The 26,486-nt window shown below is 42.4% G+C and overlaps 1 protein-coding gene across 2 annotated transcripts in view; it reads left to right on the top strand.

Moving 5' to 3' along the window:
* Window positions 1-26,486, top strand: part of FBLN1 (fibulin 1) — a 171,999-nt gene that overhangs the window by 72,922 nt on the left and 72,591 nt on the right. Inside the window, exons 4-15 of one of the 2 annotated variants that reach the window (XM_077469355.1) lie at window positions 3,176-3,335; window positions 5,915-5,977; window positions 6,111-6,212; window positions 7,014-7,151; window positions 8,137-8,274; window positions 8,882-9,025; window positions 10,881-11,009; window positions 13,158-13,283; window positions 14,876-14,995; window positions 17,774-17,905; window positions 18,536-18,659; window positions 22,207-22,650. In XM_077469355.1, the coding sequence (XP_077325481.1) occupies window positions 3,176-3,335; window positions 5,915-5,977; window positions 6,111-6,212; window positions 7,014-7,151; window positions 8,137-8,274; window positions 8,882-9,025; window positions 10,881-11,009; window positions 13,158-13,283; window positions 14,876-14,995; window positions 17,774-17,905; window positions 18,536-18,659; window positions 22,207-22,558 (1,728 nt within the window). In that variant the 3' untranslated portion in view covers window positions 22,559-22,650. Of the gene's footprint in view, window positions 1-3,175; window positions 3,336-5,914; window positions 5,978-6,110; window positions 6,213-7,013; window positions 7,152-8,136; window positions 8,275-8,881; window positions 9,026-10,880; window positions 11,010-13,157; window positions 13,284-14,875; window positions 14,996-17,773; window positions 17,906-18,535; window positions 18,660-22,206; window positions 22,651-26,486 lie in introns of those variants that run through there. The other variant, XM_077469354.1, reaches the window with a different exon arrangement.

The raw sequence follows: 26,486 nt of genomic DNA, 5'->3' as shown, positions 1-26,486 counted from the left end.
CTTCAGGGCCTCTTGCTCCTTCTCGGACAAAGGGTAGACACGTCCAAACGGGATCTCTGCCCCAGGAAGGAGCTCAATGGGGCAATCGTAGGGGCAATGCGGGGAAAGGGAATCAGCCCCCCGTTTACTGAAGACGTCCAAAAACTCGTGGTAAGGCTCGGGGACTGATTGACATAAGTCCAGGTCTGGGTCTAGGCAGAGAAGCGTTCCGGACTGTACAGAAGCCTCAGGAAGACAATGGTCCTGGCAGTAAGGGGAGAGGAACCTCACCTCCCCGGAAGACCAGTCAATGGAGGGATTGTGTGCCTGCAGCCATGGTATGCCCAGGATCACAGGAAAAAGTGGGGACGAAATGACATCAAGAGTTAATAGTTCCGTATGTCGGCAGGAGGTGGTGGTGGGTAGTGGAAGGGTCTCCTGGGTGACTCGGCCAGATTTAATTTGGGAACCATCGGCCAGGAAGATAGAGAGTCCATGAGGTTTTTTCTGGAGTGGAATGGAATGTAGGTTGGTGAAGGCAGCGTCAATGAAGCAACCGCAGGCCCCGGAGTCAAGGATGGCGTTGACGTGGATCGTTCTTCCCTGTAGCTGAAATGAGAGCAGAAGGGCAACATGGAAAGAGTTGGAAGGCAGGGTTATGGAACTGTGAGACACTGAAGAGAGGCACTTACGTGTCTTAACAGGGCAGTTGGCCACATAATGTCCGGAACCGCCACAGTATAGGCACAAGTTCATCTGTCGGCGGCGGGCTCGCTCCTCAGGAGACAGGGTGGGCCGGAGTAATCCAAGCTGCATGGGTTCCTCAGGAGCGGGAGTAACACTGGCAGGCCCCCCTTGAGGGGGAGGAGAGAAGAAAGGTGTGGAAGACGGGGTTCTGGCGGTCATCCAGGCAGGTCTCTGGGGTTGGGAGGAGCGTTCGGCCCTACGCTCGCGAAGTCTTCGATCGATCCGAATGGCCAGGGCAATTAAGTCCTCTAAGGCGTCAGGGGTACCAACACGGGCTAATTCGTCCTTAAGGCCCTCAGACAGGCCCATGCGAAATTGATGTCTTAGGGCCGACTCGTTCCACTGGGTATCTGCGCTCCAGCGTCTAAAGTCCGAGACATAGTCCTCAGCCGTCCTACGGCCCTGCTGGAGCGCAGTTAATGCAGATTCTGCAGTGGCAGCCCGCTGAGGATCATCGTAAAGTTGAGCCATCCCCTCGAAGAAGGTAGAAAGAGTCTGAGTAAGGGGATTGTCATTCTCCAGAAGGTGGTGGGCCCAGGACTGAGGTTCTCCTTGCAGAAGGGAGATAACAAACCCCACTTTAGTTGCCTCCAGGGAGAAGGTCCTGGGCTGGAGGGCAAAGTATAGCTGGCAGGCGTTGCGAAAAGCCCAGAATTTAGAGCGGTCCCCTGCAAACCTCTCCGGAATGGGAACCCTAGGTTCAGGTGGAAGCATCATGACTGCCGAGTGGGCGGCTGGCTGAACAGGGGGAGGCTGAGGTGCGGTGCCTGGTGAACCCGGGGTAGAGAGATGCTGAACACGCTCCTCCAACCTGGTGTAGCCATCCTGAAGAGACTTCACGGCCTGGGTGAGAGCCGCAAGGTGGGAGCAGATCTCCTTCATGGCGGAGGCCCCTTCCGCAGACTCAGTCATGGCTGTTCGTACTGTTAGGATTTTCAGATAGTGAGTCTGACTTGGTGGAAGGGGACCTCTCTTACGGCTCTGGTTCTAGTCTCTCTGGAATGGGAACAGGGAGACCGGAGCGCAGCGGGGTAGGAGGGTCCAGCCAGGTGCAGCAGCAGATGCTAGGTAGATAGAGATCTTCAGGTGCAGGAGCTCTCTGTAGCAAGAAGGCAGCTGGTGGAGAAAGGCCACGGACCGTGGAACCAGGATGGGTGGATCTCTGGATGAGGAGGTAGCAGACACAGAAGCAAGCAGGAGCCAGCAGAAGAATCAGGTAACAAGCAGAGGTTCGGCAACAGGAATCAGTCCAAGAGGGGTCAAACAAGCCAGGGTCGGAGCAGGAGAGATCAGCGGAGTCAACGGAGCCGGGTCAGGTATCAGATAGGGTTCAGGCAGAATAACAGATCACTTTGGGTACAAGCTGCAGACGAACAGCACAGAACCTCCGCAGCTGTGCCTTTAAAAAGGGCCACTGGCACCAATCGTACTAACGTGCACCCGTGCGTGCATGTACCGCGCGCACATACGAACGACGTGCACCCGCACGCGTCTGAAGATGCTCGTGCCCACGACGACCCGCGGCACAAACGCACGTGCGCGTACGGAGACCCGATCGCACAGAACGGGCGGATTCCTGACAGTCCCGTTACATCTGGCATAAAACTAATACAGCATTTCATAAAAAGAACATCATACCAACAGTCACACTTGGTGGTGGTAGTGTGATGGTCTGGGGCTGCTTTGCAGCATCAGGACCTGGACGGCTTACCATAATTGATAATAATAAGACTTACCGTAATTCAATTCTGAACTCTACCAGAAAATCTTCAAGGAGAATGTCCGGCCATCAGTTTCTGACTTCAAGCTCAAGTGCACTTGGGTTATGCAGCAGGTCAATGATCCGAATCACAACAGCAAGTCCATCTCCAAATGGTTCAAACAAAGAAAAATGTAGGTTTTGGAGTTGCCTAGTCAAAGCCCGGACTTAAATCCAATTGAGATGCTGTATCACGACCTTACACAGGCCGTTCATGCTGGAAAACCCTCCAATGTGGCTGAATTAAAACAATTCTGCAAAGAGGAATGGGCCAAAATTGCTCCACAGCAATGTGAAGGACTCATTGCCAGTTATCGCAAACCCTTGATTGCAGTTGTTGCTGCCAAGGGTGGCACAACCAGTCATAAAACCAGGCCAGATTTGAACAGTTTTTTTGCCTTAATAAATGAAACCATCATTTATGAAATGCCATTTTGTAGTTACTTGGGTTATCTTTGTTTAATAATAATATTTGTTTGATGATCTGAGTCATTTAAGTGTGACAAATATGCAAAAAAAGAAAAAATCAGAAAGGGGGCAAATACTTTTTCACAAAACTGTATACTTTAATGACTTCTGAGGGAATGCATATGTGAACTAAAATGTATTTTCTGCCGGTGTACAAACCTAAAATAACAAGTCAATACCACAGCTATTAAAGTTAATTACTGTCTTGATTTGTTTCCTCAGAGATGCTGCAACTGCTGCTTGCTTGGCAGAACGGCCCAGGTGCAGGGCCAGAGCTGTGAGCAGAGCTTATTCCTGGGTTACCAGTGCAGCCTTGTCTTCCGGGCATGCTGTGTCAAAGGTCATGATGGACCCGATATGTCCTCCCTCAACCACGATGAAGGTAGAGTGTTCCAACTACAGGACAATAATAAATGATAATTCAAAACCCAACTGGTTAGATTCTTTGGTATGGTACCCCCTGGAAGGTCTAAGTAACAGTTGGTATTCACCAAAGCACCCTGCAAGGGATGATGGGCTGAATATCCTAAAGCCCCGTACACACGAGAGGACTTATGTCCGACAGACTTCCGAAGGAGTTCTGCCGGAGTTCTGCCGGAGTTCCGACAGAGTTCTGACGGACTTTTCGACTGAGCGGACTTGGCCACACACAATCACACTAAACTCCGACGGATTCGAACGTGATGACGTACGACTGGACTCGAATAAGGAAGTTCATAGCCAGTAGCCAATAGCTGCCCTAGCGTCGGTTTTAGTCTGTCGGAATAGCATTTACACGAGCGAATTTTTCGAAGGGACCGGGTCCGGCGGAGTTCCGTCGGAAAAATTTGAAGCATGTTCCATATTCTAAAGTCCGTCAGACTTTGGCGAATCAAAAGTCCGTTGCAGCCCACACACGATCGAATAGTCTGACGGAATCAGTCCGTCGGACTTTGGATGTTGAAAAGTCCGCTCGTGTGTACGCGGCATAATAGTCACCAGTTTGCTTCTTTTCATTGCAGCCTGCCCTTGGAGAGGCGATCCTGAGGGCCACATCCTGGTACCAGTTTGAAGCCCTCAGGATCACTCACCCAAATAGAGGCTGGAATGGGAAGGCTACAATGCAGAGACTGTTTGCAAGGAGTCAGGCAGGAAAGTAATCAAATATGAGGGGAGGTTGAGGTACACAGCAAGAAAGACATCAGTCAGGTCCAAGCAAGGTCTGGGCAGATGGCAAGCAAGAGATTAGTTAAGTAAACCCAGATCAAACAGGCATCTAAGTGCTTTTTGTGGTAATAAGACACAACATGAGACACTTCAAAGGCTGAAGCTTAAATACCTTTCTGATCAGAAGACACGCCCAGCATTATTTCATAGAGCTCTGGAAGTCCTGGAGATAGTTTGGATCCTAGGAATCCTGAACATCCTGGATGACCCAGCAGAGATCCTTTAAGTACTGGAGGTGCTAGGAATTCTGAAAATCCTGGAACACCCAGCAGGAATCATATAGGTACTCAGGGCTGTCTTTAAGGCAGGGCAATAGGGGCAGCTGACCTGGGCCCTGTCATTGTTGTGGGGCCCAAATCAGCTGCCTCATACTTGCCAACTATCCCAGTTTAAATTCCCTTGTCCTTTGAAGTTTTAGTCCTGTGCTGTGTCCCGATATCTCTGTGTGAAGTGCTGCTATTATTGTTGTGTACAGATGACTCACCTGACCCTGTGTTTACATGTAAATAACTGGCATACATATGTAAATAGCGGCGGCATTTATAAGTAAATAGCTGCAGCTTGAGGTATTGATATGTAAATAAAGGCGCCATTCATATGTAGATCATGCCCCCCTGCAGTGAGGAGATGATGTGCTGTAACCTCTAGCAACCAATCAGTGAGCAGTAATACTGTGCAGTAATCTCTAGCAACCAATTAAGCAGAAATCATTTGCTGTAACCTCTAGCAACTAATCAGTGAACCGTAATGTGCGCTTTAACCTCTAGCAGCCAGTCAGTAAGCAGTAATGTTATGCTGTAACCACTGGCAACCAATCACAATTGCTGCCTGATCTGATACAGTAAACTGATTGATTCTAGCTGCTATTTATTGTATGTCTCAGAGCAGGTGAAGAGTGAAATTGCCTGAGAGGGATGCGGGGCCCAAGAAAAATTTTAAAGATGGCCCTGTAGGTACTGGAGGTCCTAGGAATCCTGGATATTCTCAAAGGTCCTTCAGAGATATTGTGAGAAACACCCTTACTTTGTAGACATTTCCTTCCTGTTGCATCTCTGAGACAGGAACTGAAGGTAGATAAATCCCCAACGGGACACAGACAGTAAAAATAAATGGACAGGGGCTTAAACTTCCCTACCTTATCCAAAACTAATAATGAGCTTTGGCTATACATGTTGTACAGTTATTTATCTCAATACACTCGCTGACACTGCCATTGCAGATCCTGAAAGCTCCTATGCAAACAACTTTCTGTTGGTTCTTTCTATTGGTCCTTTAATGCTATGGATAGCTTCCTTGACTAGTAGGGAGACTTAGAAGACAGGATGAAGATTGACATGAAAATGGTAACACTTGCCATCTACCTTCATCTCTGTACCTATTGTTAATTTTTTGGTTTACTCTCAATACAAGCTATGCTTATGATTTTTTTTACAATATGCTTAGTATTAATTACCTAGGTTTGTGACAAGTTTATTTTAACCTTTTAGCTCCGCCATGGCAGTTTACATACAGTATGGAAGAGTGAATTGTCTACTTCCCCAACCCTCCTGCTTCCTTACATTACTTTATTGACTAAATGACAAGTGAACATTTTATCTTTGGGTTCGCTTTTCATCTCCAAAGTTGATCCCACAAATCACAAACGTTCTATTATTATGTTGCTTTGTACTAGGTGGAAAATAAGTATTTTTAATGCATACCTTATATATAACTGAAGCCAAGCAGATCTTGAGTCATGCTGTTTTATTTCCCTAGCTAACAACCCCTCGCTCCCACTTTCTGGTACTGAAGACTTCTTAATGGTTGATCGCTGCAGAGGTAAGAACAGAGCTGATATTGTGAGAAGCACCTAGAATGACTTCAGCATCAACTGCCAATCTTGCAGTGGAGAAATCTTTTAAGTGTAGAAATGGTATATGTAATGCATAGCTCTTTGTCCTTCTTCCACCAGGGGGCGGACCTTGCGATCATCAGTGCCGTGACACTGGCAGCAGTGTGGTCTGTTCATGTTATGCTGGCTACGAACTTCAGCCAGATGGTTTCAAATGTGACGGTAACACATTTTATTCAGCTATTGGATATGTAATATATTTCAACTTTAACACTAACAAAACAGAGCTAACAGCATAGTTTTCTAAGGAGAGATTGCATCATCTCTTCCTCCCCCTTTCTCTTAGTTTTTTTCCCCTTCATTTCCACTTTTCTCCATTCCATGTTCCTTCCTCCCCCATTCATGTTCATTCTTTCCCTTAATTTCCATTTCTTTTTAGCCTACATCTCTATTCAAATTTTCTCATTTTCTTTTCTATTTTTTTTCTTCTTCTTTTTCTGTCTTTTCTGTTTCCTCTCCTTTTCTGACCTTTACATTTCCTTCATTTGCCTCCTCTTTATATTGATTTTTCTCCTTGCTATTTTTTCCCTTTCTTTTCTTTCCATTTTCTTTCCATTTCCTTTTTTGCCCTCTCTGTTTCTTTTTTATTTAATTTCCTTTCCTATCCTTTCCAATTTCTTTTCTATCCTCCTTCCATTTTATTATTTTCCATTACTTTCTTTCCTTCTCTATTCTTTAAATTTTATGTTCCGTCCCTTCTTTTGTTTTCTTTTATTTTGTTTGATTTCCCTTTCTATTACTTGTCTTTCCTTTTCTATGCTTTCCATTTCCTTTTCTTCCTCTTTCATCTGCTTTTCCTTTTCCTTCTCCTTTCAGTTTTCTTTCCTCTTTCCTTCTGTCATATTTTCCTTTTCTTTTCCTTTCTGACAGGAAAGTAAAAGTGGTTAAATATTTCAACAGTAAACTATCTAAACATTTTGGCAACTCTTGATAACTGCCAGGCTTGTTTTATTCTGTTTTTAGATATTAATGAATGTATCGTGGGAACCCACAACTGTAAGGTTGGGCAGAGCTGTATCAATCAGGTGGGATCTTTTCGCTGCCAGAGAGATATCAATTGCGGCACAGGCTACGAACTTACAGACGACAACAGCTGTAAAGGTATGATGAGCTCATGAACTCCATCTAGAGTGGGGCAGAAGGGTTCTATTGTTTAGTAGCAAAATGTTTTTCAAAATGTAACTCCATATGTGACTTTGCCATTGTCCATGCTAACAACATTAGTCACTACCGAGAAAATAAAATATTAAAGTGCATCTAAACCAAAAAAACATAATATACTGCATCTTGTCAGTCATTAGATATGGTAACTTCATTTCATTTATTTAGGGCCCTTGCAAAAACCCAACTGAACCCATTTGACACAAATGCCGAAGTATTTCCCCTGCCAGTAAAATCCAGGATCAGTGTGCAGCCTCCCAAAGACATGAATGGCTATGTGCTGCTGTACTCAGGTATGCACGAATGCTATCACAAGTATGAGTATAGGGTATGGATGCATACATAAAATAGAAAACTTTCTATTTTTTGCTTATGCCTGTAGCGTATCCTCATGTTTATGATAGCACCGGCATATACCCAATTACAGCAGTGCACAGCCATTCATGTCCATGGGAGGCTGTATGCTGTTTTTGGATTTTCCTGGCAGCGAAAAGACAATGCCATTTACATTGAACAGGTTCAATCATCTGTGTGCTTATTTAAGCCCTTTCCTGTACCTTTGTCTGGTAATCCTGTCATTAACACACTTCCTGTTCTAGAGTGACAACACTGTACTGCATCAATGATGAAAAAGCACTGTTACAATAAGACAGGACTACAAAACACTCCCCCCCCGCCCCATTCCCCTTACAATAAACTAGGGAGGAGATGTTCTGTAAGGCTCAGAGAAAACTGGGAGCAACGTACATTGTAATCGGTTGTCTTTGAGAGTTTGTGATCGTAACTGCATGGTTTGTTCCAAGGCCTGTCTGATGGCTGCTCTGTGAACTAGAGTTGAGACAGGACCAAATACATAAATGAAATCTTTAATTATGCAATATGGCTGCCATCATATTGTAAATGAATATTGTATTCTTATTTGCAGATATTGATGAATGTACAACAGGAACTCACAACTGTCTCCCCACCTTCAACTGCCAAAACACACCTGGGTCCTTCCGCTGCAGACCCAAACTCCAGTGCAGCGCCGGCTTCATACAGGATGCACTTGGCAACTGCATTGGTAAGTCCCCAATCTTTTTTTGATGCAACATAGTTGGGGATATTTACTACATCAGAAACTGGTACAGCTGTGCATAGTAACCAATCAGCTTCCTGGTTTTATTGTCAAAGCTTAATTGAACAAGCTGAGGTTAGAAGCTGCTTGGTCCCGGTAGAGTAGCGGCTACCAAGTGTCCAGGAGGCAACTCCGCAACTTCCTGACTTTTTTTTTTTTTTAATCCCAAGAGAGATTTTGTTATAAAATATTGCAGCACAGCTGCGAGCCAAGTGCTTGTCTCATGGTTGCAGTGCACCCCCCATTGACTGTAATGGGCAGTGCTACCTTTCCAAACTGCAACAAGTCAAGATAAAACTGCTGCAACTGTGGCAAGTGTACAGCCCCATCCAACTGCAATATTAGAGTTTAGCTGGTGCAGTTGGGAGGGAGGCTCAACCACCTGTTTTTACTGCCATCTGGTCATCTCTATGAAAGAGTCCTAACAGATGACATTGGGTTACATCTATAAATTGGAGTTCCCACTGATGGGAGCATCATGCCAGTTTCTAAATTGTAGGATTACTTTTTTGAGTGAGCTAATTCACAATAAAACTTTTTTGTTCCAATGCAGATATCAATGAATGTGTGAGCCTGAACGCTCCATGTCCTCCTGGCCAGACTTGTATTAATACTGACGGCTCCTACACATGTCAATGGCATGTAGTCAACTGCGGCCGGGGATACCACCTGAGTGCTGATGGGACAAAGTGTGAAGGTGAGTGCACTTCTATGATAATGTACTGCCTTTTTTTTTTGTAACAATAAAGTATCTTCATTGTTTTACTTATAACCGGTGTTTGTAAATGGATTCTACCAGGTTACTGGAAAACATACTTAAAACCAAGTGAAATACCAGTGTGTAAGGCAACAGAGCAAAAGGGTTTGTGGCAGGCATGTACTGGCCATTGGGACTACAGGGAGTTTCCCGGTGGGCCGATGGCTCAGTGGGCCACTCTGATGCAAGGGGGCTGGTGATGGGACACTCTGATGCAAGGGGGCTGCTAATGAGACACTCTGATGTAAGGGGGCTGCTAATGAGACACTCTGATGTAAGGGGGCTGCTAATGAGACACTCTGATGTAAGGGGGCTGCTAATGAGACACTCTGATGTAAGGGGGCTGCTAATGAGACACTCTGATGTAAGGGGGTGCTGATGAGACACTCTGATGTAAGGGGGTGCTGATGAGACACTCTGATGTAAGGGGGCTGCTCAGGGGACACTCTGATGTAAGGGGGTGCCGATGAGACACTCTGATGTAAGGGGGCTGCTAATGAGACACTCTGATGTAAGGGTGTGCTGATGAGACACTCTGATGTAAGGGTGTGCTGATGAGACACTCTGATGTAAGGGGGCTGCTCAGGGGACACTCTGATGTAAGGGGGCGCTGATGAGACACTCAAAATGTAAGTGGGCCGGTCTGGATGAAGTCCAGGGCCAAATTTCTTTCCCAGTCCAGCCCTGGTTTGTGGATAAATCAAGCTTTAGAACCCAAGCGGAGTGGTTACAAGACACTCTGCAGTTCATGTATCATGACGCCATCTGATTTTTCTCTGTAGACTCATGCCTGAAGATTCCAGTGGCAGTTCTGCAGAATACTTACAGTTAGGCCGGAAACAGAGCCACAAGCGTATATATATGGCCTACATGATTGGATTGGGGGGGGGTATTTATGGGCATAAAGATTTAAGTATTAGCAGTAAAGGGTATTACGAGGGCTGACGCTTACCTCCTCGGTTGATGGATAGAGAGAAGTGAATCCTGGGGTCATTAAGAGATTAGGTGATGCTGGACAAAGACTCCCACTCTGCTGCCCATTCCCTTTTGACTTGCTACAAAGTTACAATGTTAAAGTTTGATCATTGGAAAATAGAGTAAATGCTTCCTCATCTTGCAGTAGAGTTACTGACTGGAGTCCAAGAATCTCTTTCTTTTATAACAGGTGAAGCTTTTTTTTAAAATGAAACTGTTGCTGTATATTGTGACACGTCAGGAATTTATTCACGCAGATTTTTAAAGTTATTAAAAGTCCCACATTTAAGGGATGGAACCCTTTTGAAAGGGTATTATCATTTAGAAACATAAAAGCTAAGCATAGCCTTGGGTACAACTAAAATGGACAGCAAGAAATCTATTCTCTATTCTCACACCTTGGTGCTCATGTGTGCTCTTTTAACGCATGTGCTTTAAGGTGCATTTTTTCGTGGGTTGACATGCATTTTGTTAAGCCCAAATGAATAAGCTGCCAACACCCCAAAATATTCAGAAAAATTGACTTGCCCCATTTTGGAGCTGCAGTACACAACAATGCTTGACAGCGTATTAATGAGTGCCAGAGTGGAAAAAAATCAGATTTCTTTAAAAAAATTAATTGTCATAGATTTTTATTCCATAGTCAATGTATTTTCCAGTTGCCAATTCACAGGACACCAAATTATTGTGATCAATCAAACTTGTGGGTGGATTAATTCCTGGTGATTGCTTGAGATTGTACAGTATTTATGAATCCCGGTGTCTCAATTTCAATCTGTTTGTATTTACCCTGTTGCATATAATCTGCTTTAACTCACAGATATAAATGAGTGTTCAAGCAGTCAGAATCCCTGCGGAGATGGGCACACATGTTTGAATGTTCCTGGATCTTATCGGTGTGACTGCCGGGCAGGATACCACTTTGACACCTTGAGCAGGACATGTGTTGGTGAGTTTATACTGACTACCCATAATCCAGTACGCCATCATCATGTCCAGCAAAAATGTCCATTCATGTAGAAAAAATGTGCTTAATTTTTAGACAGGCAAGCCTACGCTAACACACATTTGATGCAATTCTATTCAGCGATCCTTGTTTTTTTTTTGTAGTAATTAAGTCTTCTACATACCTATTTTTATTATTTATCTTTAGCGGTGACATGACCGCCAATATCTTGCCAGGGCTGTTGCCTTTCAGGGAAGTAGGTGGGATTTACGCATATGTCGCCACTCTTTCATTGCTCACTTATCACTGTTTCTACTGACAACGCCTCTAGGATGGATGTGGTGACATGACATCACCGCATAGACAAATGGGGAGAAATACATAAGAGAACTGACAATGCTGCAAATTTGGCAATGCTAGCATAATGTTGTTGGTCCTCAACAAGTAATATGGGGATAATTATAGCACAGGCAGGATCAACAGGTAAATACTTGGGAATGATGGGACTAGTCTTAATAGCAGGTTTATATGTTGTGTAATACAAGCATGATACTCATCTCTGTAAATTTTGCATTTTGCCTGGAGTTTCACTATAAAGCTAAACTATATGGTGCATCCCAAAAACTGGAGTTTTTAGACAGGCACCTGCCAGCCAAATGGCACGTTTCTGTTAAAGCGGAACTTCAGGCACACAGATAAACTGACTGGCATCTTGTGCTGCTTCATCCTCTCCTAGTCTGAGCTATGCTGAAGAGGGATTGCAAAAGGGTTATATGAGGTCATATTCATGATTTTGTTACTCACATGTTCCTAAAGCCCATTTATATTCATTTTTTATTTTTTTCTGGAGTCTCTGTCAAGGTTTTAAAGCCATCTGTGTCCCGCATTAGAAGAATTCCTCTCTTTTTTTGTCCCAGTGACAGCAAAATAAGAAATGAGGGGAGCAGGTATCAATAGAATAGGAAATTATACACAGCAGCAAACTTCTGACAGAAGTTCTTCTATTTCCCACATACTTAAAATAAACTTTTTCACATTTGCTGTCCCTGGTCTAACTGTAGAGTTTTCTCATCATTTTTTGTCTCATTGACACTATGATGGCAGGATGGGAAGTGAAGGAAAATCTCCCCAGTGGGCACATAACTCCCATGGGTTTGAACCCTTTCCTTTCCTTACTCAAAGTTGAAAAACATATTTGGCTGGGCTTGGGCTTCATAGATCAAGTCTAGATGTTTGATTTAGGGGTTAAATAGAGATTAAATGTAATAAGTGACTTATATTTTTTGGAAATCCTACATTTTTACATTTCCAGGTGTGACAAATTCAATATCTGGATGTGGCTGATGTGTAACACATCCAATGAAGCAATAGTGTAATAGCTAAATCGATGTTAGAAAAGTATTGCCAATTTGAACTGAACAGATATTTATGGCAGAACTGCAGTGCAGACCCAATTTAAGATAAGCTCTTGGATTTCGAACATCCCCAAAAATTAATGAGCTGATGGTTTCAAATAACTAAAGAATTCCTTTTTGAATGAATGGGTGGAATTGTTTTTCTCTTTTCTGGAGGAATGTACACTATATGGCCAAATGTTTTGGGACACCTGACTATTCACACCTATATGAACTTGTTGGACATTCCATTCCAAAACCATGGCCAATAATATGGAGATTATCTATCCCCTTTGTGGCTGTAACAGCCTCCATTCTTCGGGGAAGACTTTTCACAAGTGTTTGGGGTGTGTTTGTGGGAATTTGTGGGGTAAGATACTGATGTTGCATGAGAATACCTGGCTCACAATTGTTCCAATTCATCCCAAAGGTGTTCAGTAGGGTTGAGGATAGGGCTGCATGCAGGCTTTTATGGAGCTGACATTTTGCAGTTCATTGATTTTGAGGAGTGTGCACATAATTTTTGCCATACAGAAAGATACCAGGAAAATTGATTTTATATATATATATATATATATATATATATATATATATATATATATATTTTTTTTTTGCAATCTGTGCAGTGTCCCTGGTGAAAACTGAACTAAGCTTTGCCAGGCAAGAGCTATTCACCATTTCACCTTTCTGTTCACTTTAGTGTGGTAGCTGCACATGTTCTGCAATTACAGTATGTTCATTGATCTTTTATCTCCAGATATTAATGAGTGTCGGGGCTACTCTGGCCGTATTTGTGCCCACAAGTGTGAGAACACTGCCGGCTCCTTCTATTGCAGCTGCACCACTGGATTTAGGCTGGCTATTGATGGCAGAAACTGTGAAGGTAAGACACTTGTACATTATAGGATACATAACTGTCAATGAAGAGAAACTGATTATATCAGAAGTCAATGAGACATTATGGGTTCATAAAAAAGCAGAAGGCTGGCTGTTTCCAGGAACTTTGATTAGCAGCAGTCAGAGACAATCATTATTGCAGAGGTAGATCTGCTGCTTGTTGAAAAATCTCTCCCCAAGTGGGCCTGATCCTTTAGGCCGGGTTCACACTGTTGCAAATTGGATGCGGATTCCTCGCATCCAATTCGCAATAACAGGGGAATGTGAATGGATCTCTATGGAGCTGGTTCACATATCTCTGATGTGGCTCCGATGCAAATTTGCACAGGAGCCCTCTGCGTCTTTTGGTTAATTTTAGGTCCGAATTCAGCCGAAAATTTGGGCTGAAATCGGACCTGAAACAGTGAACCAGGACGCACACAGGACCCCTGCTGTGAGCCGCATCGGCATTAGGTGTGAACCGAGCCTTACACTTCTGTGTAGGAGGAGGATGTATCAAGAGGGTACTGTTCTCAGCATTGGTAAAAATATATGGCTTGTTCCAGTGATCCAACGTTTTTTAGGTAACTCTGTGTCACAACCTTATTGCACTTCCCTACAATTGTTTGTCTAAACTGATCAGAATAATTTTGATTAAACTGATCAGTTTTGCAGTAAATCAATCAATGACACAGTATTTGTCTTTTTAATAATTTATAGATCCAATCATATTATCTGATTCTGTGAAGAATCATTTGATCAGATTGTTACGTGTTTGGTCACCATTATATTTACCAAATCTGTGCAAGATGAGGACAGACCCAAACAATCCAATCCATTACATTGTTTATTTTTTACCAAATCAGACAGGCCCTTGCACTACATAGTGGATGGTAAATCTAAAGGAGATCATGCAGTCAGATTGTATAGTGTATGGTTAGTTTAACAGATAGTCTGTTGAGTTGCAGAGCTGCATTAATATGTGTATTTTGTATCTGCCTGGAGCTGCTTTTGAAAACATTTATTTATAGAAAAATATCCAAGAAGGACTTAGACTCATTGGAAATACAGTATATTTTTAAAATTACATCATGTCTCCTCAACAAAAATGTTATCTGCAGTAGTGAATCACCAGTCTGAAGTTATTGATGATAATCAAATGGAAGCATTCTTTGGTGTCTTTTTAGCCTTCTGAGGAGTTTTCTGAAGTTCAGCTTGTAGCGTATATTACTTAATAACTTATGACCATTTGAATGGCACTTTTAAATGGTTTCGCAGGGTGACCGGATTACCGTTCTTCCAGCTAAATTGTCTTTTGAGAGGGGTGTAAGTTATCCCTTACAAGCATTGTGCAATGCACAGAGAGCTTTTCTTGATGACACTTTTCTAACTGGCTGCCTGGAACTCTTTATCTGTTTTAAATCTTTTTCAGCAAAGACAGCCAATCAAATTTTGCATTGCATTGTGGATGAAAATATGAGACATCCTGTGTGTTTTTCAAAGGGCTGCTTAGCTTGAAACAAGGGGATGGATTGTGCAATAAGTACAGTATATGTATGGAGTACATTATGTTGATAACTAAGTGTCATTACCCTCTAGATGTGGATGAATGCTCCAGCAACCCTTGCAGTCAGGAATGTGCCAACGTCTACGGTTCATACCAGTGTTACTGCCGCAGGGGCTACCAACTGAGTGATGTGGATGGAATCACCTGTGAAGGTAAGATACTGAGTTGTAAGATGGGAGGAAGATTTAGGGAAGCCTTCCTGGAGAAATCTGGGAGGAAATTCTTCAGAACGTTATCTTGGTTTCTTTGTCCCCCCTCTCATGAAATGACACAATTTTTAATTTTCCACCAGGCTTATAGAACCCCAGCTTTCTTGCATACCATTGGTTGAGACTCCCCAGAATGTGTTAGGCGTGGGGCTTCCCCAGACAATCTGATTTACCTCTATCAGTAATCCTTATGGTGTTTCCATTCCTAATGACCCACTTCCTTGTATATTTGGATACCATGACCTTAATGCTTTCACCAATATTGTGGGGCAATTATCATTATTTGCTGCACGTAGTATTATTGTACTTAGATGGGTCACTACTGTTACTTCTACATAACGAGGCTGGATCGCTAAACTCAATAAGCTGATAGTGAGAGCGTTTGAAAAAAATCCCTTATGAACAGAGGGGCTCCCTTAAAAAATATGATCTAATTTGGAACCACTGGCATGAGGCTGGGGGTGACCTAGGTTATCCTTCTGAGACAAGGAGTGTACACACAAGAATGTGACACAAAGAGGTGTCTGGGTCTTTTTGAGGCTAGACATAAAAGTTATGCACTTTGGTATCCTCTAGTTATTCACTACCATTGCATATTTTAAAATTGTAAAGTTTATTTTTTAAATAACAGCCATGTTATACTTACCTGCCTTGTGCAATAGAGTTGCACAGAGAAGTTCTGATCCTCCTCTTTTGAAGTCCCCCTGCTGGCGCTCTTCCTCTTCTTGGTGTGCCACCCTAGGAAGCCACTTCCTAGGGTGGCACACCTGTGGGATTTCATACATAGACACAGACAGCGTGGCTCAGCCCCACCTACCACTCATTGGCTGTTGACCTAGAAAAGCCTGTGAGAGTGGAAAGAGCAGCTACAGAAGATAGGCACAGTGCTGGATCGAGTGAGGGCTCAGGTAAGTGTAAGGAGGGGGAGGGTGATCTTGCTTCCTATTCATTTTTTATCTTAATGCAGGGGAAACATTAAAGTAAAAAATGTTTAGCCTTTAGGACCACTTTAATTGTATATACTGTTTATGCCTGCTTTCTGGGGGGTGAATTTACTAAAGGCAAATAGACTGTGCACACTGCAGGTGCAGTTGCACTCTTTTTTCTTAGTAAATGTAAATACAGTAACATTTCACTTTGTAAAGAATACTCAATCATATGCAAGGAGAAATAAAGAACAGCATTTTTGATTGCAAGTGGGTGATGGAAGTCAGCAGAGTTTCTGCTCATTTACTATACTCTGGAGCAACTCTTTTTGCCTTTAGTAAATCATCCCCCATCAATTTGCCTTTAGTAAATCAACCCCTATGAGTTGTTCATCTGTTATTTTTTTAACAACCTGTTTTTTCATGGTTGTGTTGTATTGCAATGCTTGTACAATTATTGTTACTTGTTCAACTGTAATGTCTATCTATGTGTTGTTTTGTGCCTATGTGCACATTAAAAGCTGAAAATAAAAACTGATTGAAAAAAAAGATACTTAGTTGGAAACTTTGTCTTCCCAGTGCAATATTTCCAGTTAAAAGCAAAAATTAGGCTGTTAAGAGAGTTATATTCCTGAGCCCAACAATAATTTCAGTAAGGTTGGGGGATCTGCTGCCAATATACCTTGCATCTACCCTAAAAAATAATCTGTCTCAGCTTAGATTATGTCAGTGTCACATACCTTAAGGCAGAGCCCGGAATGCAGGGAGCGGCCTCTCGTAAACCTCTGACTCGGGAGGCCCTGATAGAGATGACAGGGGCTCGGGAGCACAAAGGAGCACAAGCGACTGCCTGGATGGCCGGTGTAGAAGGCAGGAGACCGTTGGTAATGGGAGGTGTCCTGTAGCCCAGCAGCGGAATGCAGGTGACAGCAGGATACAGCGGACAGCGGGAGGAGTCCTGTAGTCCAGCAGCAGAATGCAGGTGACAGCAGGATACAGCGGACAGCGGGAGGAGTCCTGTAGTCCAGCAGCAGGAGGTAAGAGGCAACAGAGCACAGCGGAAGGCAACAGCCGGGTACGGTGGAGATCCGGGAGGTGTTCTGTAGTCCAGCAACAGTAAACAGGAGACTGGCGGGTAGCAGAGTAGTTCAACAATCCGGGTCAAGCACAGGCAAGCAGATCAGGTACCAAAACTAAATCCAGAAGAGTAGTCAGGTTAGGAAGCCAAAAGTCGGGGGAAGGCAAAGATCCCCTTTAAATAGAGCCATTGGCGCCAATTGCCGTCAAAACGGCCGCGCACGCTCCCGCGTGCGAGCGCACGCGCGCGCCGCCGATTGCAATAACGCTCTTCTTGCGCACAGGTGATCTTCTGCGTCTTACACCACTCAGAGGTCCGTGGGAAGGGTTTTCCTGACAGTCAGTTAGGATCATAGACCTGACACTATAATAGATTTTCTCACAAAAAATACTGAGCTGAGGGCTATATAATAAGTATATCTAAAGCCAGTTTGTTTTTATTTATTTTTTTATTCTTATTTTGGATAGAGTGGTGAAGCATTAGAACCCCTGTCAGCTTTTTATTGCTGTCTGTGTCCCCACTGGGGAGATTCACTCTCTTCTTGTGTCCTGATGACCATTGTCTCCAACATAACAGCCAAGCAAATAACAATTTCTGAAGATAATAAACAATAGCAGCATCCTTCTCTTATGACAGGTTTTACCTTAAGCCTAGAGTATCATGGTGCTGGTCCAGTATGTTATTTTAAACAATACACTATTTTTATTGTCATTCCAGACATTGATGAATGCGCTTTGCCAACTGGGGGCCACATTTGTTCATACCGCTGCAATAACGTTCCTGGAAGCTTCCGATGTACCTGCCCTCTCACTGGATACACACTGGCGCCCAATGGTCGCAACTGTCAAGGTAAATCATTTTTTCCTGTATAACTAGTTATGGCCACTAGATGGAGACTTGCTTACAGAGTTTGTGTTAAATTGTATAGAGCAGAAATTATGCTATAACAAAATACACACAAAAAAAAATTACTTTTCTGTTTAATATGTAGGTATTTCATTTTAAACATAAGTTGGGGAGTAGGTTATAAATTTGTGGTGGCAAAAAATGGTATCATAAACTGTTAGCTAGAGTTAACCTTTAATTCCTTTGTTGCTTTTGTTTGCTTTTATTTTTTGACTGCTTTTGTTCCACTTTAAGTTTAACTATTTTAATTAAATTATACACGTTAAATTATTAAGGTAATTAAATTATTTTTTTTATTAAATTATACATGTAGAGAGCCAGGGAGCAAAGGAATCTCTTGTAGTCACTTGGGGTTGCTTTACTAAAACTGGAGTGCAAAATTTGGTAAAGCTCTAATCGGTTTCCAGCTTTTTTTTGCCAAAGCTTAATTGAACAAGCTGAAAATTATAAGCTGATTGGCTACCATGGACAGCTGCATCAGATTTTGCATTTTCCAGTTATAGTAGGTACATTTTTAATTATTGACCTGAACTGCAGGTGACAATTTCCTGTAATATTGTCTTTATTTCCCAGATGTGGATGAATGTGTGACAGGAACACACAACTGCAGCGGAACTGAGACCTGCTTCAACATTCAAGGAGGGTTCAGGTGCTTGTCATTTGAATGCCCCAAGAATTACCGCAAAGCCACTGAATCGTAAGTAAAGCCTAATTTATCTTCTTTACATTAAAATGTATCCATAGCCAATATTTAGTTTTCTTTTGAATAAAGCAGGGGATGTTAGAATACCTGTAAGCTTTATAGTGTTGTCTTTGTCCCCACTGGGGAGATTCACTCTCTCCATCTGTTCTGGTGATCACTGTCACTGAAAGAAAACGTGATGAGAATTACAATAATTTATAGCTCTAAACTGCAGAAGTCTAATCCTTCCTTACTTCCTTAATCCATTTTTTTTAATCCCCCCCAAAAAAAGAAGCTTTCCCTACAGTATATGTACATTTTAAAAGTAACATGATATGAGAGGACTGCTGTTACTGATTTTGGTTTTCAACCTCTGGAATAGATAGTGCTGGGACAGCATCTGTTTTCTGTATCACTGTTTGGCGAACTACAACTACACTGGAACTACAGGCTTTCGGTGAAGGCTGGGGCCCATTGATAAGACCAGGATGTGTAACAATCAGCTCCTCAACCTTCCATAGCAGCAGCTTGTAAAAGGCATGTAAGACCATGGTGGTCTGTAGCAAGCATGTGATGTTATGGTGGTCTGCAGCAGGCATGTGACATCATAGTGGTCTGTGTGCAGGCATATGACATAACGGTGATCTGTAACAGACGTGATGTCATGGCAGCCTGTAGCATGCATGTAGTGTCACGGCACATACTTTTAGTATGGAGACCAGGAGAGAACTAATGCAGCAGAAAAAGCTTCCTTCTGCAGCAGTAGATCACTGCTTTAGTGATCCATTGCTGGATCATTGCAGAAGCACTACCTAGAGAAAGAATATACTTAACATTTTGTTAGCTTATGTCTTAAAATGCTATTGCATAGCTGCTCCCCTCCCAGCGCACGCATTCCCATGAATAAAAAAAAAATGGCTTCACACCACAGTAATGATCCAAGATCCTTTATTGGACATCACAAGTAATACCACAGGACCAGAATGCCTGGTAGACGCATTTCACACAGTTCAACTGTGCTTAATCATTAGGCATTCTGGTCCTGTGGTGTTACTTGGGATGTCCAATAAAGGATCTTGGATCATTACTGTGATGTGCAGCCATTTCTTTTTATTCATTGTCTGCAGAGGCGAGCCGGGGTGGGCACCCACCAGTTCCATTAGGCTTCTAGATCTCACCGGGAGCGGCGAGTATTCCTTGTTCAGTGCGCGCATTCCCCAAGCCAAATATTTGTTTCCCCCATCGCACACCGTGGTTCTTCTTGGTGACTTAAACATCCTGTAGTGATATATGAGACGGCAGGTGGAACCACTGTGTGCAGCAGGAGTTTTGAATTCTTGTGGCAACTGGGGACTGGGGAGCATTCTGATAGTGTTCAAATACCACCAGAAAGGTAAGTATAGAGCGCCTTCTTTTATGGGTTCCATTGTGTATAACTGACCTTGTGGTGGCAGTTATTATTAATTAAATATTAATCATACGATTCCTGGCCATAAATTCATGGTTTCTTTACATGGCCAGTGAATTCAGAAGGTGAGTGAAAAGTGCTTATGTCCGGTTCAAACATCCAGTCATTTGAAGCAGATTATTATTATTATACAGGATTTATATAGCGCCAACAGTTTGCGCAGCCCCTTTACAACTGTTTTATTTTAATCCTTAACACATGATTGGATTTTTGACAAGCTGGGTTTCTTTTCTATTCAAATGCAATGCTGCTCAAGTGCAAACGTTTGAATCCAAGAAGCATCATTTGATAAAAAAAGCTGCACTGACTTTCTTTGCTTGCAATTAAAACTATTTATGACATCATTTGTATAATGTTGGTTGCAAAATATTTAAAAACCATTGCATAGCTTTACCTATAAAATAAATAAGAGGTTTTGAACACTGAAACCATGTTCAGCTTATCTATGAGAAAGTTTTAAGACTTTACTGCTTCCCAATAAATTGTGATTGCATCATTTGGTAGAATGGTTTAACCAACAAAATGGTTGCCTCAGTATGCTGATATCTGTAATATAATATAAACGTTCTTTGAAACGTTTTTTCTTCTTCATGAGATGGTACAGTTTAAATCTAAAGTCCCAGACATGGTTTAGAGAACATTGTTGATCCGTTAGCCTGAAGATGCCTCAGTGACATGGCTGCTGAAGAATAAAATGGCTGCTGAATATCCTGGCAGGCCTGTGGATTTTGCAGTCATTTGGTAGTTCAGGAAGTGCTGATTTGCAGAACGCTGCCTATTCCTGCGATATGTGTGGCATTCAAATGTATTTGTGTGGTTTGTTCATTTGTGCAGTGTGTTGGTGGTGTGGCTTCCGCATTAACATCCAATTGATTGCTCAGTTTTCAAGGCCTGCCGACAAGTCAGGTTATAGGGATATCTGAAAACCTAATTAATCTAATTTACTAATTAACGTAACTTTTATACATATCCCTATGAACTGGACTTGTAGAGCGCAAGTTGCCTATAAACAGAAGCTGAGAGACATTTTATGGCCTGAGGTGATATTGGAGCCTGTCAGTTCACTAGTGACATCACTGAGGTAATTTAATTATTCAAAATGGCGTGTGAATCGCAACTTTTTAAAGGGTCTGAATTTTACAAACTGGTTCAAGGAATCTGATCAGTATCTGTGTTTATTTTTTGAAGGAAACAGTTTGACTTCTTTTTTTTTTTCAAATAAGACCCAGTGATGTCACTAGTCCCTAGCCAACTAGCTGGCTGCATTCTCTTTCAAAAAAATTGACTACCGTCATTTTATTCAGGTGCCAGGTACTGCAAAAGGGGGAACTCGGGATAATATAGCACTTAAACCATGATGAATGATCTTCAGAGCCATCAATACAATTGAAAAAGATTCACCAGAAAAGTGTTAAAAAGCAAGCCATAGAAGGGTAGTATTTGGAACACTATGCAAGCTTGCCTGGCCAGAGGACACAGGGGACGTGTTTGAAGGAAGGAAACTTCTCATCATCAGCCTCAGACTGTGATTGTTCCCTGTTGCCGACATTAGTAGTTTCATTTGATTGGAGACCTGACATGGTCTCTTTAAAGTGGAAGTAAACTCCCCTATCGTTTTCATCCACGGAAGTTGCCATCTTTGCCTCTGTTTAATCTTCAGCTGCCACGGTGCTGCACATGTGATCCGTTATGACACCAGCCATAGGGTGGCTTGACAGTTTGGTTGAGAGCACAGCCAATGTGCAGTTAGCATTCCCGGCATAGTGTTTTTTGAAACTGTTTAAATCGATGGGTTTACTTCCACTTTAACAAAATGCGTGTCAACCATTAACCAACAGTCTGAGTGGGTCTAACACTTGACTAGTTGGCCTTGGTAACACCATTATCCTTTTCTTCAGCTTTCTAAAAATAATGGCAAAACCAACAGTGTTCTTCTAAATGTTTAGTTTCTTATTCAGGTTTTAAAATGACTTATCCAGAGTTTCCCTTGTAGACCGCTCCTGAAGACCAGTCTATTATCTCTCCTTCTTGGCTGACACGCTTGCTTCATGCGCACTAATTCTTCTCTGTTCTTGTCTCTCACTTTTCTTGCAGCCGCTGCGAGCGCATGGCTTGTTTTGACAGTGAGTGCCAGAGCCAGCCCCTGAGAATAACATACCACCACCTATCCTTCCCCACCAACGTCCCTGTCCCCACCGACATTTTCCGCATGGGCCCCTCCCATGTCATTGTGGGCGATAGCATTCAGCTGTCCATCACCAGCGGGAACGAGAAGGGTTATTTCCTCGCAAAAAATGACAACTCCCACAGCGGCCTTGTGGCCCTCCAACATCAAATCACAGAGCCCCAGGACTTCCTCCTCACTATCCAGATGAATCTGTTCCGCCATGGGACCTTGAACACGTTTCTAGCCAAACTACATGTTTTTGTCACATCGGAGCTATGATCGGTGGTGTGCTTTCAGCCTCACCTTTGATACTGTTCTCTTTTTTACTGGTTTTATTTTTTATTAGATTTAATAAAGGTTACCTTGTTGCATGCTGTTCTCGGTGTGACTTTGGGGATACAGGAAGGGCAGCTTTCAATGTTGTTATAAAAACTTTATTTGTATGCAAAAGCTGGTTAAAAAAAGAAATACAGAGAAGTAAGTAGCAATAATGGCAAATTCAAATTTGCAGTTTTTTGTGTTATTGAAGCTTTATAATTGCAGGCTGTGAATGAGCAAAGGTTCGGACTGGCAGCCATTTTGCTACAGGAGTCATGTTTTGCTTGGGCCAAAGTTGTGTACAGACAGAAATAAGGGCCACGTCAAACTAGTAACCCTGTAATTGGTGGCTTGCCACAAACAGTATTGTTAAAAGAGGAGCATGAACACTCACCTGCTTCTACGACATTGCTCCCTTACTGGCCAAACCAGTATAGAGATGCACTATTGTTGCTGGTGAGCCAGATTCGACAGCCATTCAAACAGCAAAGAAGCAACATCTTAGGACCAGATGAATAGTCTCTTTAGTGATCCGGCTGCTGGCCAGATGCTTTACTGCATAGTGAGTCACTGACCTGAAATAAACCTGCAAGCCAAGAGTTTTGATTTAAATTACTTAAATACTAGTTCCAGGTCAATAACTCACTGTGAAAAAGAATAGAGCTGACATCTCTAAATAAGCTATAACAAATAACCAATAGTAGTTCTTAAAGCCAAACTCCAGTCTATATATATTGGACCCCTTTCACACGCGGACCATTCGCCCGTTTTTCATCAATCCATTGACGGATGAAAAACGGACATCAATACATTCCTATGGAAGAACGGATGATCATCTATTATCATCCACTTCCGTCAACATCCGTTTTCTTGAATGGATGAAAGCCCTATTTTTCATCTGTCAAAAGAACGGATCGGACGAAAAATAGATGCAAATTGAAAAATGGTCAGTTTTTCATTTGTTTTTGCATTGGTTGTTAGGAGAAACCAGTCACTGTGGGGGGGGGGGGGGGGTGGGGGAGGTGCAGGAGAAGTAAAGACATTTATATATATATATATATATATATATATATATATATATATATATATATATATATATATATATATATATATATATATATATATATATATATAGTAAATAAAAAAAACACATGGAAAATAACTGAAAAACTGATGACTGGTGACTGAACTGATGAAACTGATGTGTGAAAAGGGCCTTATATATACAGTGCATCCGGAAAGGATTCACAGCTCTTCACTTTTTTTCCACATTTTATTATTTTATAGCCTTATTCCAAAATGGATTAAATTAATTATTTCCTCAAAATTCTACAAAAAATACCCCATAATGATAACTTGAAAAAAGTTTGTTTGAAATCTTTGCAAATGTATTAAAAATAAAAAACAAAAAAAAATCTTGTGTACATAAGTATTCACAGCCTTTGCTCAATACTTTTTTGAAGCACCTTTGGCACCAATTACAGCCTCAAGTCTTTTTAGGTTTGGTGTTATAAGCTTGGCACTCCTATTTTTGGACAGTTTCTCCCATTCTTCTTTGCAGGACCTCTCAAGCTCCATCAGGTTGGAGGGGGAGCATCGGTGCACAGCCATTTTCAGATCTCTCCAGAGATGTTCAATCAGGTTGAAGTCTGGGCTCTGGCTGGGCCTCTCAAGGACATTCACAGAGTTGTCCCATAGCCACTCCTTTGTTATCTTGGCTGTGTGCTTAGGGTCCTTGTCCTGTTCAAAGATGAATCTTTGCCCCAGTCTGAGGTCCAGAGTGCTTTGAAGCAGGTTTTCATCAAGGATGTCTCTGTACATTGCTGCATTCATCTTTACCTCGACCCTGACTAGTCTCCCAGTTCCCGCTGCTGAAAAACATCCCAACAGCATGTTGCTGCCACCACCATGCTTCACTGTAGGGGTGGTATTGTCCAGGCGATGAGCAGTGCCTGGTTTTATCCAGACACAACCCTTGCCATTCAGGTAAAAGAGTTTAATCTTTGTTTCATCAGACCAGAGAATTTTGTTTCTTGTGGTCTGTGAGTCCTTCAGGTGACTTTTGGCAAACGCCAGACGGGCTGTTATGTGCCTTTTACTGAGTAGTGGCTTTTGTCTGGCCACTCTACCATACAGTCCTGATTGGTGCTGCAGAGATGGTTGTTCTTCTGGAAGGTTCTTCTATCTCCAGAGAGAAATGCTGGAGCTCTGTCAGAGTGACCATCGGGTTCTTGGTCACATCCCTGACTAAGGCCCTTCTCCCCCAATCGCTCAGTTTGCCCGGGTGGCCTGCTCTAGGAAGAGTCCTGGTGGTTCCAAACATTTTCCATTTATTGATGATGGAGGCCACTGTGCTCATTGAAACATACAATGCTGCAGAAATGCTTCAGTACCCTTCCCCAGACCTGTACCTCGATACAATCCTGTCTCTAATTTCTACAGACTATTCCTTGGATGTCATGGCTCGGTTTGTGTTCTGACACACACTGTTAACTGTGGGACCTCATATAGACAGATGTGTGCCTTTGCAAATCATGTCCAATCAACTTAGTTTACCACTGGTGGACTCCAATCAATTTGTCAAAACATCTCAGGGATGATCAGTGGAAACAGGATGCACCTATACTCAATTTTGAGTGTCACGGCAAAGGCTGTGAATACATGTACATGTGATTTTTATTTTTTTATTTTTAATAAAACTTCTTTCATTATGGGGTATTGTTTGTAGAATTTTGAGGAAAATAATTAATTGAATCCATTTTGGAGTAAGGCTGTAACATAACAAAATGTGGAAAGAGTGAAGCGATGTGAATACTTCCGGATGCCCTGTATATATATATATATATATATATATATATATATATATATATATATATATAAAAAATGTGTGTGTGTATATATATATATATATATATATATATATATATATATATATGGGCTTTTTTCAGCTTTTTAATCTAGAGCTACCCAAAGCAGTACCTCTTCTCTACCACAAAATTTCCTCAGTCTTCTAAACTGAACGAGGTCCAGCATCACTCAGCCTGGAAGACCGAGGACATACTGTGAGTGCAGGGCTTTGTCATGGTTCTTCATGGTTCAAGTATACACTGTAGAATAGTGCAGAGAGCAGCTCTGATGTCATCACATCAGCATCACTCTCTGCATTATTAAAGGCCATAGAACAAAGATTCATTCCCTCTAGAATACACTGATCATTGGTTGCCAGCACTGATTGCATGCTAGTTTTCCAGCATTACCGTTTGAGTGAAGCTGCCTGTACACACGGATCGAAAATCAACCAGTTCCTGCTGAACCAGCCAATTTTCAGCCTCTGAGTTTAAAATGGACGTATGGGATTTTTGTTTTCACATTCATACTTGCCTAGGTGGATGCAGCATCGGTCCCCCACCAGCTCTAACACTGAGACCCGAGCGATCAAACATTGCTGATTGCTAATTTCTAAGAGCTCCCTGAGCAGAGAGCTGGTGACTGTCAGTCGCTGCTCTCTGGTCTGCCCCCCCCCCCCCCCTGCTCACTGGGATGCTGGGCTGTGGAGGGGACGGGAGTGACCGAAACAGGCATGTGGGCAGATCCTGACTTCATTGTCGCTATCTTGGCCTCGATCTGTGATGTCAGCCACTTCTGTGACCAGAACATAAAGTGATGGGAAAGAAAACATTTTAGGGCTGGAGTTGGGCTTTAAGAAATTACAGCACAATAAGTCAGCTATGTTTTGGAAATATGGCTCAACTCTAATATCTGCAGTTCTGAACTGGTACATATTTATAAAGTAGTAATTTGTGATATTAGCCAAAAATTACTGCAGGTGAATCGTCATGATCAATGTTTTTAAATATGCAGTGAATTATTAAATTACTGACATTTAAAC

The sequence above is a fragment of the Lithobates pipiens genome, unplaced genomic scaffold (genome assembly GCF_037356315.1).
Source record: "Lithobates pipiens isolate NorthernLeopardFrog02 unplaced genomic scaffold, aLitPip1_a1.2 Scaffold_8, whole genome shotgun sequence".
In the NCBI taxonomy this organism is placed as follows: Eukaryota; Metazoa; Chordata; class Amphibia; order Anura; family Ranidae; genus Lithobates; species Lithobates pipiens.
Note: the sequence above shows the minus strand (reverse complement) of the source record. Positions and strands in the feature narration are given on the sequence as shown.